This window comes from Hypomesus transpacificus, chromosome 9, assembly GCF_021917145.1.
Source record: "Hypomesus transpacificus isolate Combined female chromosome 9, fHypTra1, whole genome shotgun sequence".
Classification (NCBI taxonomy): Eukaryota; Metazoa; Chordata; class Actinopteri; order Osmeriformes; family Osmeridae; genus Hypomesus; species Hypomesus transpacificus.
Window position 1 is genome coordinate 7103960 of NC_061068.1, and position 17099 is coordinate 7121058.

Consider the following 17099-nt stretch of genomic DNA (forward strand, 5'->3'; position numbering starts at 1 on the left):
CGGCAGACCGAGGCTTAAACGCCGGAGCAGAGCAGAGTAACATTTCTTGTCATGTGATTTGTCTGCATTTTCCCTTTGAAACCATCAGGGATCGTGTACATCTCCTGAGGCAGACACCATGACAAATCCTCGCCCTAAGGCCTGTGCTGCGCTGCCAGCCGTTGTTGGCAGGCAACAGCAGCCTCCCCTTTTCAGCTGAACTGATTGGTGACATCATATCATTGCCCTTCAAGGACAGTAAAGCAACGTACAGTACAGTAGCAGTCTTTATAGCAGAAGGATTCCACTGGAGTCTGACAACCAATCCACAGACTGAGCAATGCCCTGAGCAGTCACGGCGCAAACATGTTCATGTGAACTAGCTCATGTCAGCTTAAACTCTGTTGTTTTTCAAGCAGTTTTGGGCAGATTATAGCAGATTATAATGCAGAGAATTGACATTTAATGCAACAAAAATCTGAGAAGGACATTAATTTAGTATAGCCTGTGAGTCTCATGTGTATTGATTATATCAAATCTAATGTCAAGCCAGCAGAGCTAGGAAAGGACTTCTAAACGGCTTAATTCTCAGTCGATAATTCTCCAAGAATCCTCCTTGTTTTATGCTGGGTCTTGGAGGCACCCTTTACCCAAGCATTACACTCAGTACCACCTGATGCAACATCTCCCACAAAGATGCAACTCTAAGAAGCCCAGTTTGTCAAAGCATCGAGACACCCAACACAGTTGGCATGCAGAGGCCATTTTCCCTGTTTTATTGACTCTATGGAAATGAAAGCTCAGTGCAGTGATGGGCGTCCCCCAGACACATGTTGGGAAGGAAAAGAAAGGGCAGAGAGAGGGGCGGGCCACATCTGCCCCACATTGTTCCCTGCTCTCTGATTTCCTTCATTACTTTTTTTCTTCTAAATTGTTTAAATCTCTCAAAATGTCTCTTGCGGTTCTATCTGAATTAAAGGCAAGGCCTTGACTGGTTTGCCTGCCTGTGACCTGCCTTCAGTGGCGCTATTGAGCAGCGTGGCTGGAGCAGAATGCCGGGTGGTTAGCAGGGGAGAGAGAGTGACACGCCACCGTGCACTGATAGACTTCTCAGTGAAGTGGATTAAATCAGCATCAGGCTAGTGGAGCTGATTACACGAATATGAAAATGCAGTATCTTAATGTTACATATTTTTTATGAAGCAGCCCAGTTGCCTTTCATTTTGTCGCTAATATGTCTATTCTTATGAGTCATTTACTTCTTTAATTACCTTTAGCAGCAGATGCACAATGGTGTATTAATGTGAACGATTTTTACTGCCAATTTATCATACAGAGCCTGTGAAGTTGAAAGGCGTAATTGAGGTGGAAGAACGGCTCATGAGGGAAACAATATTTAGTTGACAGCTTCCCTTGTACTCTGGGAGGGTGTTTATGATTTTACACCGCACTAAAGAAGTAATAAACATAATATTAATTTAATAACTGCTGAATGGCGGGGACAGAAATGCCTTCACAGAGACATTTACTCTTTTATTGAATCATGATAAGAAGTTGTTTGCTATAATCAGGCAACACCTTGTGTGTGTCTGTATATGCCATTATGTGTGTGTATGTATGTGTGTGTGTGTGTGTCTTTGTTAGGGACTGTTTGGTCTGCAGCATGAGTGTGGTTCTTGGTGTGTATTTCTGATACAGGGCTCTCTCAATAGAGGCCTTCTTTTCCCATCTGTTGTTAAGCCGCTGGCTAAGCAAGGCTGGAGAGTCCAAACAAACGAGGAGCACACAGCAAACGGAAGCTGTCAGGCCTGCATAGCAGAGCTGACCTCTCCAAGCTGGGGGTCACACCCCCGTACCAGGCTCCAAGCGCCCCCACCGCCTGCTGGGGCACTGTTTACTCTCCCCCCTGCGCCTGCTCCGCGCCCCCTCTCCTCCCTCCCCTTCTCCACTCCCCCCCCTCCCCTGTTCTTCCTCGGCCTCCCCGTACTCCCTCTCTTCATCAGTGCTCCACGGCCCCTCCTCTATCCACATGCACAGTTCCCAACTTGTCTCCCCCCTTGTTTTTCTTTCCCTCTTTTTTTTTCTTTCTCTCAAATGTTTGTCAAGGCATAGCATTACCTGTTACGGGTGGAACAAACACAAATAGATTTTTATTGAATCAGCCAGCATCTTATGTAAGTTCTTGCCATTTTTTATATTGTTTAACCATGGCAATTTGAAATGTTTAGTGTTGTCATAAATATTAATATACTAGTTGATAAGTGCAGAAAAGGAAGGGTATATAATGGCTTGAAGTGGATATAAAGCATTGATTTATTTATGTATTCTACAGGAATTAGTTTGGAAATCTAAACATCGGTTAGAGAGTGTTATTTTGAGGACCTATAATGTGTGAGGTTTGAACATTGGCGCCTGTTTTCCATGTGGAGAGGCTTTTTGGAAATGGCATTAATTATATACTTACTGGGAAACCAGCCTTTTCCTACTTTGCATTGCAGATAACGGCCATAACACTGAAAAAAGCCAATAAAAAATGCAATTAATATAAATAGACATGATCCCCCCCCCTCCTGCTTATCCGCTAACACGATTAATATAATAATATTCTTTTTTATTAAAATGACAGTTATTGTAAATGAATACCATAACTACAGTATATGTTTGCACACTCAAGTCCCCTCTAACCCTGTAACTCTTGCCTCTCCTATCACTACGACTGAATAACGAGTATTAGTCATTTCCCCAGCTTCAATACGTTCCAGACGGCCTTACAAAAGCCTGTGTAATGAGTGCTATTAAAGGTTGTCTGTCTGTGGGACAGAGTGAGCCCTCTGTGCCACCACACCAGGAGGAGCCAGAGGGAGTCAGGGAGCTGGCTGGGCTGGGCCCAGCGCTGGCTGGGCTGGGCCCAGCGCTGGCTCCTCCGTTTCGTTAAAACACAGTGGGGCCGGTCAGGCCCATAAATGTCAGGTGAGTTTGAGGTGTGTCGTCACTCAGAAAGTCAAGTAGATAACCTTGACATTTAGGCCATCGCCGTGTAAAACCCGCTGAGGCCCCAGAGATGGAGCTGTAGGAGCAGGGAGGCCTGTCTGCAGATCAGGACTACATTAAGAGCTAACCTGTTAGCTGTGTTGTTGCTGGCTGGCTGAGGGCCTAGGTCTCCTGTCTAATAAACTCTAGCCACTGAGTAAACACCCCGCACTGAACACTCTCTCTTTCTTTCTCCATCTGTGTCTCTTTCCCTCTCCCTTTCTCACAAAGTTGAAGCGGACACACACACCCTCCTCTCTCCAGTCTTCCCAATGGCCGCAGGGATCCAGTTACACCTGCGCGCACATCTTCTAGCAATTAGGAGCAATTTGTTTGAAACCATTACACATTCAAGGTCTTCCCTTGCTTTGGGATAGAGGACAACGGTGAGTCAGAGGAAATGAAGAGGGCTTCTCATGAAGGCCCTGAACAAACACACGGGGCCCTTCGTCCAGCTTCCAACACAGCCACGCTTAATGACACCCTAATTTCCCATTTCCAGTCCTTCCTTCTTATCCCTCCTCCACACGTTTCTACTTTGGGACTGCCCATTTCACTCCTTGTGCTCGTCTTCTCTCCTCTTAGCCTGCTTGTTTGGGTTCTGTCTACTGTGAGTTGCAGTTAACGGGTTTGTTGTGTTTTGTCATTTACTCAAGGTCAGCTGAATTATGTAGGGAGAGATAAAGTTGGCCTTGGTCACATGGCCAAAATGTGTGTACAGTACCGTAGCTCACTCCGTTTGTGGTGAAAGGTGCGAGGGAGGGAACCAAAGCACAGACTTGACTCAGTGGTATTTCTCTGAACAGGGATTTGTATGGCACCCAGAGCTGGCTTTAACAGCAGGAAACTCGAAGCCTGTAAATAATCCACGTGCAGAAGGCATATAAAGACATCCAGTACTTAGCCATTCCGTTATCATTGCTAGATAGCCCTGGGACATAAGAGCTCCTCCTGCCTTTTTCACAGTTTCTATTCACCAATATAGTGTGAAAGTAGATGCAGATAAGACATCTATTGTTTATTGTGGCACGCTCACTAACATGGGGTAGGTGTGAACTTTGAACATATTTGAAATCGAAAAATTAAAGAGGATTGCAAATGACAAGGATACCAAATTGCATGTCTTTGTTGCTGATAAGACCTTGTCAGGTCCCGGAGGGTGTTTTCTAATCAAAAGTACCTGAAGTGCTCACCCTGTGTGTGTGTGTGTGTGTGTGTGTGTGTGTGTGTGTGTGTGCGTGTGTGTGTGTGTTTAAGTGTGTGAAGTGTGTAAAGTATCCGTGTGTATTGTGTACTCATCTGTGTGTTCTTTATCTCAAACTAAAACACAGTTTTAAGTCTAGCAACCAGCTTCAACTATAGGTATTGGTTCACTTTGTAGTTAAAAACAGAACCTCATTTTATACCCATGAGGCACTCGCGTGTGTCTTTGCATCATGAAAAGGGCAGTCTTTATAACTTCAGATTACTCTCTAAACACATCGTTTTTCTCTCAATCTCCAGATGCTTTGCTTATAGCAAGGCTGGCTTCTGTTGCCTCTGTAACCTAGTCATCTGTTACTATTATCCATCTTTGAACTGTTTTTGTATCTGATCAGTTCCACCTAATATGTCTCTTGATTTGCGCTATTGTAGTGCCTAGACAACATGCTGTTCTCCTCATCTGTCTGGGCTTTAGATGCTCGTGCCTGTCATCCTCTGGCAGTTTATCGCAGGCGTCTGGAGCTGCTTTTAGACTTGTACGTCTATCAAGCCCCAGTACCTTTGAATAGGAGATCAAAAGGAGAAGAATTCCAGGGAAGGAGGGTAGAGAGACAAGAGAATGAGGGGGGGCAGAGAGAGAGGAAGAGAGAGAGAGAGAGAGAGAGAGAGAGAGAGACTCGTGTGAAGATAGGAGAGGGAGCTGTGTAAACATCACAGTGACAGCTCACAATGGGTTATTTTAGCCCGGTGTTAGGCCTCTCCAAGGCAGCCATCTACAGTGGCCTTGTTAAACAACAAGCCATTCCTGAGTCTGGAGCAGAGCTCACCTCGGAGACACTCAGCAGAGGTTTGGAGCTGCTCGCCGCTTCATCTCATTATTTTTATAATGGCAAAGTCTTTGACTCATCTTTGTGTCTTTCCCTTTTGAAACTTCATTTGTAAAGTCATCGGGGGAAAACAAATAGTCCCCACCGAATGAGTAATATGTGATTATTGTTCAACTGTACCATGGCTTTCATTGATTTATCTTTCATGTGGGTTGAACTTACAAGACCCTACAAGAGAATACAGTGTTGCACTGTGGCTTTATGGTTGCTGCTTGTTTGTTGATTGATCACTGGGTAGGCTTGTTTCCACACTTCTTTTGTAGATGATTACAGTCAGCAAGCAAGGGCTTCCCAGAAGCCTATGTCTTCATCCATGACTGTTTCCAGTTCCTATCATATCCTGTTGACTCAAATATCCTGGTTCCTTCCAACACCCCTGTCAGTAAACCAGACAGTTCACACTCAAGGCATATATGTGTCTCGACAAGCAAAACAAAGCTTTTGTTTGTTTATGAATGAACATTCTGTACCACTCCTTTAGCAAAGCTAAGATAACCCTTTTTGTCATAACGCAGGAGTCCCTTACTTATTGCATGCATAAGAACCATTGACCTCAAATATCCTAAAAATACTTTATCTTCAGTGAGTGGGTGTCAAGTTCTTGTTATTTATTCTATAAATGGCTTGATTTGGTTAATTCTGTAATATTGTGTGGGGTTTCTTGTTTGTGTGGGAATTAATTTCACACTCATTTGAAAACATATATATGTGTAGGTGTTGGGGCTTTCCCCGTTTGAAAATAAGGTGCAACAGTACAGTGCATGATGATAAAGATGTATCTTGAAAAGAGAAGCGCAAACTGTGTGTGTGTGAAAGACGAGAGCCATTGAGAGATTGAGAGGGAGAGAGAAAGGGAGGAAAGGGAGAAAGGGAGATATAAGTCGAAGGAAGGGAGAGAGAGCACATGTTTGTAGAGACAGGCTTAAACGAAGAGTGGCCTTTCTGCAGCCTGTGGTCATATTCTTGCCTCATGATGTCATCCCACAGCCCTGTTTTTTAGAGGGTCAACACACAGACACAAACGCACACAGCTGTCCAAGCCTCCAAGACTAACTCCCCTCTCTCATCTCAGAACAACTATAATGCTTTCCTACACGCCTACCGATCCCCTCTTTCACTTTTTCCTCTTTTCTCTCTCTTCCTCTTTCACTAGAACTATTTCATCATGCCTTCTTCATTTGAATATCTCACTTTCATGCAATCTCTCACACATCTCTCTCTGTCTGGTTCACACATCAATCTAACTTTCCACCATGAGCTTTCTCTGCGTTCTTTTTCATGTGCTTTTCTCTTGTTTAACATACTGCCTTTCATCCAATAATCTTATCGAATAACTTATCAAATAATTGACTAATGGAGGTTAACTCTGCTGTATGTGAGATGGGTTTGGATGCGCCCCCGACTGTTTGTTTTATTGTGGGAGTAATCGTCTGAGGAACATGGAAAGAATGAGCCGAGTTATTTACTCAGATGTTTTACTGGTGTAGGTGTGAGACTGGCAGCTTTCTGTGGGAACACACGCTTGCTTTTCTTGGTATCACTGTCGTTTTCATGACCACTGTTTTTCCCAGCTTCCCCGGCTTTGTTTGTTCTGGATGGCATGTTTGATTATTTATCGTAAGGGAAAAGGGAGTAGCTGGAGCAATAAACATGTGACTGCACTGTATTTTGTTTTCCACTGAGAAGGCCGTGTCCTCTAACAGATATTTGGAGCTGCAATAAACCTTTTATTTGCTTTCTGGAAGCGGATGACAGAGAGAAAAAGCAGGATCAAAAAACACTGATCGGTGCCGCTCTAACTTCTCTGTTTACTGTACGTGCAGATTATCAACAGAAAATATTTTTTCGGAACTGACGCTATTGATTCATCTTTCTTTATATCTGCTAATTTGTTTTGTCAACTGAATGTGGTTCCCTGTCCGCATCTTGGAGGAAACTATGTTAATTAGTTTGAGAGAAGCCAATATGGGTTCTAAATTGGTCAGTTTGTTTTGTTATCTATCAGTGAACCAACATAATATTGTCCAGAGTTCAAGCCATGTAGGTTGTCACAAGGGCCAGTAAAACGTTCACTGCTGTAGTTATTAATCTTTGTTTTACCCTTGTCATTCTGTTTTGTTTTTCAGGCACTCCAGGTAGCTCGCCAGATCCTCCTTCAACAACAGCAGCAGCAGCAACAGCAGCAACAGCAACTACAGCAACTACAGCCTCAACAAAGCGCTGGTCTCAAATCGTCCAAAGCCAATGACAAGCACCAAAGTCTGCAGGTACTTTTTAGAATTCACTATGGTAATGTAGGCCATGTTCACATCACAGCTAGAGCCTAAAGCTTTTTTACACTTATCATCTGGTACGTTTCATTCTTGATTCTCATGTTAAAATACTGGTTTTGAGTGGCTGGCTCATTGATTCTAGAGATACCAACTTTCAAGAGTGTAATGAGCTTTTTTGAGACGAATGTACCAGGCTTCCTCATAAACAGGAACTACTGCAGACAGAGAGTCTACTGTCTTATCATATTTGTGGCTAGCAGAGGACTGTAGGTGTGGTCATCTTTAACATCACAATCTGACACATTTATTGCATAACACTGTGCATCAAAATGCAAAGTAGCGTGTACCATGCAGAGCAAGTACAGTCCGAAATAATACAGATCGTCCCAACTCCCAACTAGAAGTCTTGTTTAAAGTTGGCCTTTACTGAATGTGAGCCATGTTTATTCCTCCTGTAACTAAGGTCAAGCCTAGGCAAAAAGGGCCAAGGCTGTTGGTAGAGTCGTGTTGAGGATAGAGAGTGGGTAAGAGAGAGAGACAATGAAAGAGAGTTAGACAGAGAGAAGGAAGGTGAGTGTCCCAGTCCTCCAGCAGATCTGAGCCCGTGGTGCAGGCACAAAGACTTCCCTGTTCCCATCGTTTCATCTTATCTTCTGTCGGAGGAGAGAGGGCTGAGTTCAAACCTTCTTCACCACTGGCAGCAGGGGGCGTCATCAAGCAGACCAGGTTGGGGTGGGTGCCTCTGGGGGGGGGGGGGGGGGCGGCGGGGGGGTGCTGAGGCTCTAATGTGTTTGTGGAAGAACAATCAAGTCAAGCTAGTTTGCTTCTTTTGAATGGGAACCGCTCTCCAAATGTGATGCAATATGCACGTTCATTTCTGATCAGCCGTCTAAGCTATCCAAGATGCATATCTGTGTTTGAACAAGGCAGGGTTGTTTGTTTCAGTGTGAAATTGCAAATGACTTCAGGGCAAATTTGGTAATTCATACGAAGGCCCTGTATGTGTGTATATATAATATGCAATCCCCCCTCTCCCATAGGGGCCCTTTTTTAATGAGCTATTGTAGCGTCTAGGTCTAATGTCAGGTAGTGAAAGAGCCTCTTTGTTGTGCAGATGTCTTAGGAATAGCTCCAGAGGATGAAATATGACTGTGTTGACCTTTCAGTTGTGTGCATATTTGTCAGGATTCACAGAAGTTGAAAGGATCAAGCTAAACAGTTTCCCTCGTCAGGCTGGGAATAGTGCAGCAGGGGTCAACAGAGGAGGCCACACGGTGGATTCCAGTGTACAGCCAGTTGTTGGTACATACTGAAGTAGGAGACCACCTCCCCCAGACAAAGGCAAAATTAAAATTCTAATTTATTAATGTATACAGAGAGCTCGCCCAACCTGTCACTCAGCTACTGAAAAGAGAGGCGGCCCTTTTTCTCTCCCCTCCCCTGCCCAGTGACAGTGAGGAGCACAGACTCACTGTAGTATCTGAACAACATCATGGTCAATTGTCTGCTCTGTAATGGTGGATGTTACATTGTGCTATTGTAGGTTGAAACCTTCATAATGAAAAGCAACACGCAAGTGTTTTTATTAGTTGTTCTCTGAACGACATACTCTACTAATTGAATACACCCCCTCTGTACCCACAAATGAATTAGATGCATTATGAATACATACTGTATGTGTGTGTGCACACGTTGTCGGAGAAACGACTCTCTGCATTACTTGAGAAATTATCTTAACACACGTGTGTGTGTGTGTGTGTGTGTGTGTGTGTGGGTGTGTACGTGTGTATGTGATGGGGTTGAGAGGAAGCAGAGTATCTTTTGTGTTTTGTGTGTCTGTGGTCTTGTAGTGGTGAACTAGCCATTTCACTCTCTCTCAAGGGTAGCAATTAGTGAAACACCAGACCATCCAAGGCTTTTCTAATTCCTCAGTGAGGACCAGCCCATGCAGAGAGAGAACTCTGGAAGACCCTTTCACGTGCAACACTGTCGTCTTACCCATAGCCTGAATTTGTCTTGAATTGGACTGGGTCATCAAAAGACATGATACAACAATTATGAGCAGTGTAGTAAGCTGACATCCCATAAAAGCACCTGATCTGTAGAGCTGTCCTGGTTTGGGTTTCAGTCATCTCAGCCATCTCCCCATTAGACACCGGAAGGCATGTAGGATCTCCTCTCATTTGGAGATGAGACTCACTCCAATTTATTCGTATTCAAGTAAAAGAAAAAATAATGAAGCCCAGAATATCTGAAGCATCAAGAAAAAGTGACCTGCTTTAAAGACAAAGACAAAAAATCAGGCGAGCACAAGAATCCTTGATCAGCATTAAATGGGTATTGGTTTTATATGTTGAAAAGGGCTCACCCCCTGTAAAAAAACATCTAGAAGATCCTTCATCTATATGCGTGTGGCTCGGAGGCGTTTAATCAGTCTGGATACACAGACAACAGTAATGCAGGCTGGAAAGCAGCTAAACATACTTGACTGGTCAAAAAGCAAGTAAATTACTGACAGAATGACACGTGTAATTAAAAGAGTCCATGCCACTTTACCTCGTGCTTCACACCTACAGTGGTGCAGGAAGAGAGCGAGCAACTCCCACCCCGCTAATTACCATTATCACTGAAATGGTAGGGTTTGAGTCATTAGTTCCATGTGCATTTAATTAGAGGCAGGCTGAAATTGGATTTAACTTATTACTTTTTCATGGATCACTTTCTTGTCATCACTTCAAATTGGATTGCAGCCCCAGGTAACTAATTATGCCAGCCACAGGATCAGGAGTGGAGAAATAGGTAATTAGGAACAACACTGTTGGACCCTCACTGATAGTCCACTCGCACCACAGAGGGGGGAAAAAATATGAGGCTCGTTTGTGGCGTTGGTTAGGAGCCTCCTCAGTTAACTATGCTACGTTGCAAGGCTTCCTGGGTAGACAACCACCACCTACGGTGGATTATGTGACGTGCAGCTGGGCTGAAGATGTTATGTCAACATGGTTCCACTGCATCAGTGTAATGCCCAGATTAGGCTTGTTCCAGATCTGGATGTTGGCCTTGATTAGCCTCCATTATTCATGTCACTAGTACTGTATACTGTAGGCAGGTAGTCTGGAGACTGCAAAGCAAGCCGGAGATTTCAAAGCAGGAAACTTCTGTGTATGTGAACCAAACATCAATCTGATATCTGAATCCATATTGGCCAGTGTGGGCTGTCAGATTTGTGTTTATTATGTTTTTGTTGAAAGACTGTTTAGTTGTAGCAGACAAATAACCTCACAGGCCAAACTGAATTCCCTTGAGTGTATACTTGCTGAAAGCAGATTGCCAGGATCATCTTAACATTTCTCTGAAGCGAGGTCCTTGAAGCTTGTGAACAGTAAAAAACAGTTTTGAAAAGCAGCTTTTGTAAGTTCCATTTCACCCTGTCTTTAATAATGCAGTAGTGGTTTACCGTAATTCATTGATTTAAATGAATGCAAATGAAAGAGGCATGATTAATTTGATGATTAAAGTCACCTTGTCATCACATTCTGATTCATTTTTATTCAGAGTTTGCAAAGGACTGGCCCGAAACATTTGCTCTTACAAACATGTGAACCACCAGCTTTCTTATCTAGATTTCCTTCTTCCTGGTGACTCAAACACGCAGCCTTCTCTCTCTCTTTCCTTTGTACTTTATCTCTTTATTATCTATCTCTCTATTTCTCTCTATCTCTCTCTCACACACACAAACACACACACACTTACTCTGTTCTACAGCATTGTGTGGAGTCTCACAGAGGGCATCTCCAGGTCAAAAGATAATGTCTTTTCAGTTTTACATGATGAAAACCTTTTAAGTCCCACCCCTCCTCCTCCCCCTGTGCGGTTCATATCCTTCATCTGTGGTCTTTGGGGGAGCGTGGTGTGACAGAATGCAGGGTCCAAGCCTCTGTCTCTGACAGGAGAGGAGCGCCCGCTGGCTCTCCCTCCACTACCACTACTGGTTTTTGTTGTAGACCCATGGCATTGTCCTGACACATGTACACCACAGCGCTCCAATCTGTAAGTCATTAGAGTGCTGGGCTGGGGCCGGCAAGCTGGAGCTCGGCCAGCGCTCCCAGGCAATTGGAGGCGGCATTCCGAGACGTTCCCTCTGCCCGGCCGCCCCGCGGCACGGAGCAGAGTGGCGGTGGTAGCCCACCGGCGAGGTGACAATAAGCCCATGTCCAGCCCACTCTGGCCCCCTGCCCAGACACAGAAACCAGCTGAGAGAGCAGGACAATGGAGATCAGAGATGAGCCTACCAGGTGTGGAAGCCATAGACCTGGTCTGCTCCAGTTTGTCGACAAAATGTAGCAAATGAGGACAGATACAATAATGCATGAATAGAAACAACAACATGATCCTGTTGTGTATGTGTAACGTCTGTTAAATTGGATTCCGAATCAAATCACATACTTCAGTGAGTGTGCAGGCAGGATGTCTGTTACCCTCTTTCAGTGTTAATAAGAAGTCTCAAGGTGATGTGGACTGTATTTATGTGATGGTTTTGTAGCTCTGAGGTGACTTTGTCTGGAATAATGAACACAACAGCGATCCAGCCTCCCCGCTCGTCAACAGATCAGAATGTTTCTGTCCCGTCATGTTCTTCTTGTCATTATGAAGAAATGCATTCTGTGTACTGTATGATATTAGAAGCAGGTTGGGATCATTCTGTGAGAGTGAAGTCACCCCTCCTGCTTCCAGGCGGCAGGCTGTTCCAGCCTGTTAGGAGCTCCCAGCCAGACGAGGAGTGTCGGCTGGACTCCAGTCACAGGCCTGGAAGCCCACTCTGCCGCTTTCAATGCTGCCTTATTTAAATCCTGATGTGTCCCTTCAAACTCCACCCCCCATCTTTCTTGAGCACTGTTTCTTGAGCCACTCATGTGTTGTTGGGAGTCATTCACGTGCCCTTTGGGGCGGTGCATGGGCGGATGGAGGTAGTGGAAGCCAGAGTGGTAATAAATACCATAATCTACGTACTGTATGTGGAACATTCAGCCAACTGACTCATGGTGCGTCTCCGCACAACATGCATGCAGCATGCAGCCTCTCCTCTCTGCACTGATCACACCTTGCATTTACCCCTATCCGCTCTGGACTTGGGTGTGGTTGTTCTTGAACTAATGGAAGGGAAAGATTATTGGGGGCTGAATGTGTAGGCAACTGTAAAGTAAACATCCTCAGTTGCTTCTCGTCTGTAGGAAGATAATGTTTGGTACAGACGCTCCATGACATAGATGGAGAACAATGTCACAGTTTATATACATAACTCACCTACTGCCTTCACCTTCCTAAACAAAATGTCAAAACGTGTTGTGTGTCTCAATATAGAGGCAAAAATACCCAAATCAACCAAACAGTAAGGGCCCAAATTCCCCCACCCCCTGAATTATTTTTGCACATGGCTGAAAGAGTTCTCATTTTGACTAAGTGAAAACCACAGCAAATGGAACACAGTGAAACTCAGGCTTGGCTGGTACGCTGGCTGGTACGCTGGCTGCTATATCACCTCAGGAAATATTTTTTGGCAAATAAGGACTACACATCTGCTGACTTATAAGATGAAAAGTAAATAACATGCATACCCATACATATTAGATCCCTCTAACAAATGTCATCATGTAAGACTTACTCTAAGATTGGTTGAGTTCATTTGTTGTTATGAATGTGTCAGTGTCTTTATAAACTACGTCTACAATACCTAACTATATATGGGGCCAAATGTGTGTATGTTTGTAGGTTCCGGTACATTCTGACCCCTCAGACTCTGACATGCTGTGTATGCCAGCTGTTGTTTGAGGAGTTTCACACCCAGCTCATCAACCGGTACAATAAACTGTAGTGTACTTTTATTTGAGAGATGGAGACAATGTTTGTTTTCTCATGCTAGACATGTCCATTGTTACTTTCAGTGTAAGCATCAAACTTTTTTTTGTCGCAATTTTTTTGGGGGGTGTGTATCATGTGGGTTAAATATAGTTGCCATGCAGTCCATTCACGGACCATGCTTGTGTGTGTTAGAGACCTGTGTGACAGGAATTGGTTGTGTCATTGTCTTTTACCAGGCAGTAAGACCACAGCAGACCCGTAGCCAGACTAGAGATAAACTCATACTTTCACTGTAACTCAGGCAGGAAATGGAGTCTTTTATTATGTCATCCACTCTGTCAGAAGCACAATCATTCAGTAGTCTTTGTAAACCACCATAAAGACACTGGGTGAAAATAAATTGAGGGATCAGTGATATTGATGCTTATCTGTGTGTTGTAAAATGTTGCTGGTAAAATGTATACAGTGTGTATTATATCAATACATGTGTGTAATTACTGCCCACCGTGCAGACCAGCAGACTAGCAAAGTGTTGGAGAGAGAGAGAGATAGGGAGAGAGAGCGGAGAGAGAGAGAGAAACAGAGAGAGAGAGAGAGAGAGAGGGAGAGGGAGAGAGATAGAGAGAGAGATAGAGAGAGAGAGTGAGGAGAATAGAGGAAAGGCTTGAACTGTATGTCTGCTAAATTTATCATGAGGCCTTTGGGAACATTGAAATGAGAACAGTGGCCTATTACTGCTAAGAAGGTGTTTTATTGAGAATATGCCGACATGCCACCCCAGGGAGTGAGCTGGGGAGAGGAGTATGGCCAGAGCACAGACCGCTGTCAGTGTGTGTGTCTGTGTGTGTTTGTTTGTGTATGTGTGTGCGCGTGTCTGTGTGCGAGAGTGTATATTGTGTGTCTTGCGCTTGTGTGTCTCTCTTGTGTGTGTCTTTGTCTGAGCTATCTGAGTGTGTCATATAGAAAATAAAGAGCCTTTTCTTCTACTTAATTATTCACTAAGATATGTATTGGAATTGTCACTTTTGACACTTGAGGTCTTGCAGTCAATAATTTATATAGGTCACCAGGCTTAGCAGAGCTTGTTGTTAGTAGTTAGCAGATGAGGGCAGTGGTATGTTATGCAGGGTCTCTGTTTATTTTACCAGTGTATTTGTGGACTGGAATGGATTCCATCAGCATTCCCTCATTTTTGGCCAAGGTTTTATGGACATGGATATGATCAGGGTTTTTTATGGCTATGTTATTGTCGTTTGTGTTTATTGATTCTGTGATTAACAGAGTGAGGTGTTAATCTAGGATGGTGCTTTATTAATAATAGAGGACTTCTGCATCTTAGATTGTCGGTTTGTCAGCTCAGATCAAGCCTCTTGAAACATTTGTAGCTTCAAGAAATTAGTCACTACATGTTTATTTCTGAGGAATTGTTTCTTTGCTGAAAATATGAGAATAATTGAAGGTTGAACATATTTTTTGTTTCTATTATTTCTCTTCTATGTAATTCATAAATATCCAGTAGGGGGCAGGCTCCTGTTTTCCCCTTTCCCCTCTCTTCTCTAGGGTGCACATCGGTGTTAAAGTGTGGTATGATATCATGACAGCTACTGTAATTCCCCTCATTGACTTGGAATGGGTGTGATAGGTTTGCTGTACTGTACAGGTAAACAATTACGGGATTCATTTTGATAATCAGAAGTAATGGTTGAAGAGACATAACATCATAAACATTCTGTAAATGTTCTGTGTTGCACATGCTATTATAATTTTCTGTATGCAAAATTAGTTCAACGGTGGATGACAATAACTTTGTTTTTGCACAGTAAAATTTTAAAATAACACATTTCTAAATCTATAATTCTCAGGAATTTGTATTTATCAATTACAATTCCATATTGGACATGGCTTCAAAAAATAAACAAAACAAAAACAAAAACAAGAAGTAGAAAGCCTCTCGGTTGTTATGGCCATTTGTTGTTTAAGAATTTAAAATGAGGTTTGCTCTTTGTACTTGCATTGTAAACAATTCCATTTATCAGAACAATAAAGGGCTGATAGCCGACTAGTTTCTTTCTCTCTTTCGGCTGGATAGCTGTGTTTACTTATCTGTTGTTTAATTAAAGGGCCTCTTTTCTTTAGGCTTCCATTGTTTCAATAGCACGGCCAGAGCCCTGGCAGAGGTCAAAGGGTTAACAGCCGTCAACTGTGGCTTTTTTTCTTTCTTTTTTTAAAGGGGCCCCACACAAAGGCACGGGTTCACCTGCAGCCCGTCCCGCGGCACCCTATTGTGTGGCCCATTTGAATTGATTATGTTTAGGGGGCTGGTTGTGATTGGTGGAGAAGGGCGTGGTTGATTGGATAGTTTTGTATCTTGTCAGCCAGGGAGCAACCTTGCGCGTGCAATCTGTCTGTATCCCGAGGAAGGCTGGAGACGCCACAGCACAGCAGCGTCCGCCTGCCTGCCCGCCCGCCTGCCTGCCTCGCGTTCTCTCTCTCTCTCGTGCGCGCTCTCTCTCACTGACGCTCTTCTCCGCTCCGCTCCACACTGCACGGCCCAGCTCTCTGTTTATCCTGCCAGCTAAATGGAGTTTGTCAGGTTTGTCAATATGATTGATTCTGCAATTTTGCCAGCTTTCTTGTGTAAAACTTGACAATTTAATTTGACCAGGGAATAGAAATAGAGGCTTATTTTCTATCTGGTCTTATTGTATCATTGTAATTGCTTAATGTTGTCCTGCAGTTTGTTGAAGAGGGAAACTGATCTAGGTTGATTTGGTGTGCTACACATAGAGGGACAGAGCACATGCTTGTCCTGAAGGCAGGATCCAGCAAACACACGTGGGGGATTTATGTGTGGACTTGTCTGCTTTTTACATTGTTTGGGCTGAGATCATGTCTGCTTATCTTAGTGGTTATCATTGACTTTGTAGCTATACTTTGATTTTGTGTTTATAGTCTTAAAGAAAAGAGCTGCTCATGTTTGTCAGTAGTTGTGGATCATTTGGTTACAGTTTTTTTTGTGTTTGCTTTGTTTACATCTCTGAGACTCTTTAACCAGTTAAGCAGGATCTAGTGCATTTCACTGTTTCACAATTGAAGGTTTTCTGACAGGCAAAGGACATGTTTGTTTGTTTAATTGTATTTAAAAAAATATGCATTTATCTGTCAGTTCACTTCAGAAGTGTTAAATGCTGTGTAAAGTTAATATGCCTAACTTAAACTGAACTACACGCTGAGCTTAAAGAGTATGTGTATTGTACTGTAGTACTGAGCTACATAGTAAAATGAGCTCCACTTGGTTAGTGTGTGTTTGTGAGGCGTGTAGTTGTCAAGTGAGAGGGACATGGAGGTGATGGGGGCAGATCCTCTTCTCACTCTGTCACTTGACATTAAGGAAGAGGCAGGGACAGCTCTATATTTGACACTGTCACCACCAAACCATGCTAGAGAGATGCAATCATTTTACATGTCAGCAAAGGAATCTTCTTGAAATATTTATACCTGTTTGAGCACATAGTGTGTGTATGCTGTGGTGTGTGTGTGTGCCGGTGTGTGTGTGCCGGTGTGTGTGTGCCGGTGTGTATGTGTGGTAAAGGGGGAGTGGTAGTGAGTGATAAGAGTTTAACCACTTTTCAACTTCCTCGTATTTCTTGGTGGACGAGTTGAGCCCCACCAACCCTCCCTGAGGTGTTCCACAGAAGACAGCAGACAGACTGTTTGGGATCATTTCCATGATGTGGGAGCTCCTTGTGTCTTTCACTCAGTATGCACTTGCTCCAACTTACTTTTGGGGGACAGCGCCCTTCTTATGTTTGTTCAGTTACCCAGCTACGGCACAACAGTAGTAGAGGTGGCTGCTTTCAGCAGCTGG

At 43.7% G+C, this 17099-nt stretch overlaps 1 protein-coding gene across 10 annotated transcripts in view; it reads left to right on the top strand.

Moving 5' to 3' along the window:
* The window catches only part of foxp1b (forkhead box P1b), a 129551-nt gene that overhangs the window by 70996 nt on the left and 41456 nt on the right, over positions 1-17099 (top strand). For 8 of the 10 annotated variants that reach the window (XM_047025653.1, XM_047025651.1, XM_047025649.1 and 5 more), the window contains one exon: positions 7226-7366. In XM_047025653.1, coding sequence (XP_046881609.1) covers positions 7226-7366 — 141 coding nt within the window. Of the gene's footprint in view, positions 1-6807; positions 6913-7225; positions 7367-15408; positions 15825-17099 lie in introns of those variants that run through there. The other 2 variants (XM_047025656.1, XM_047025655.1) reach the window with 2 other exon arrangements.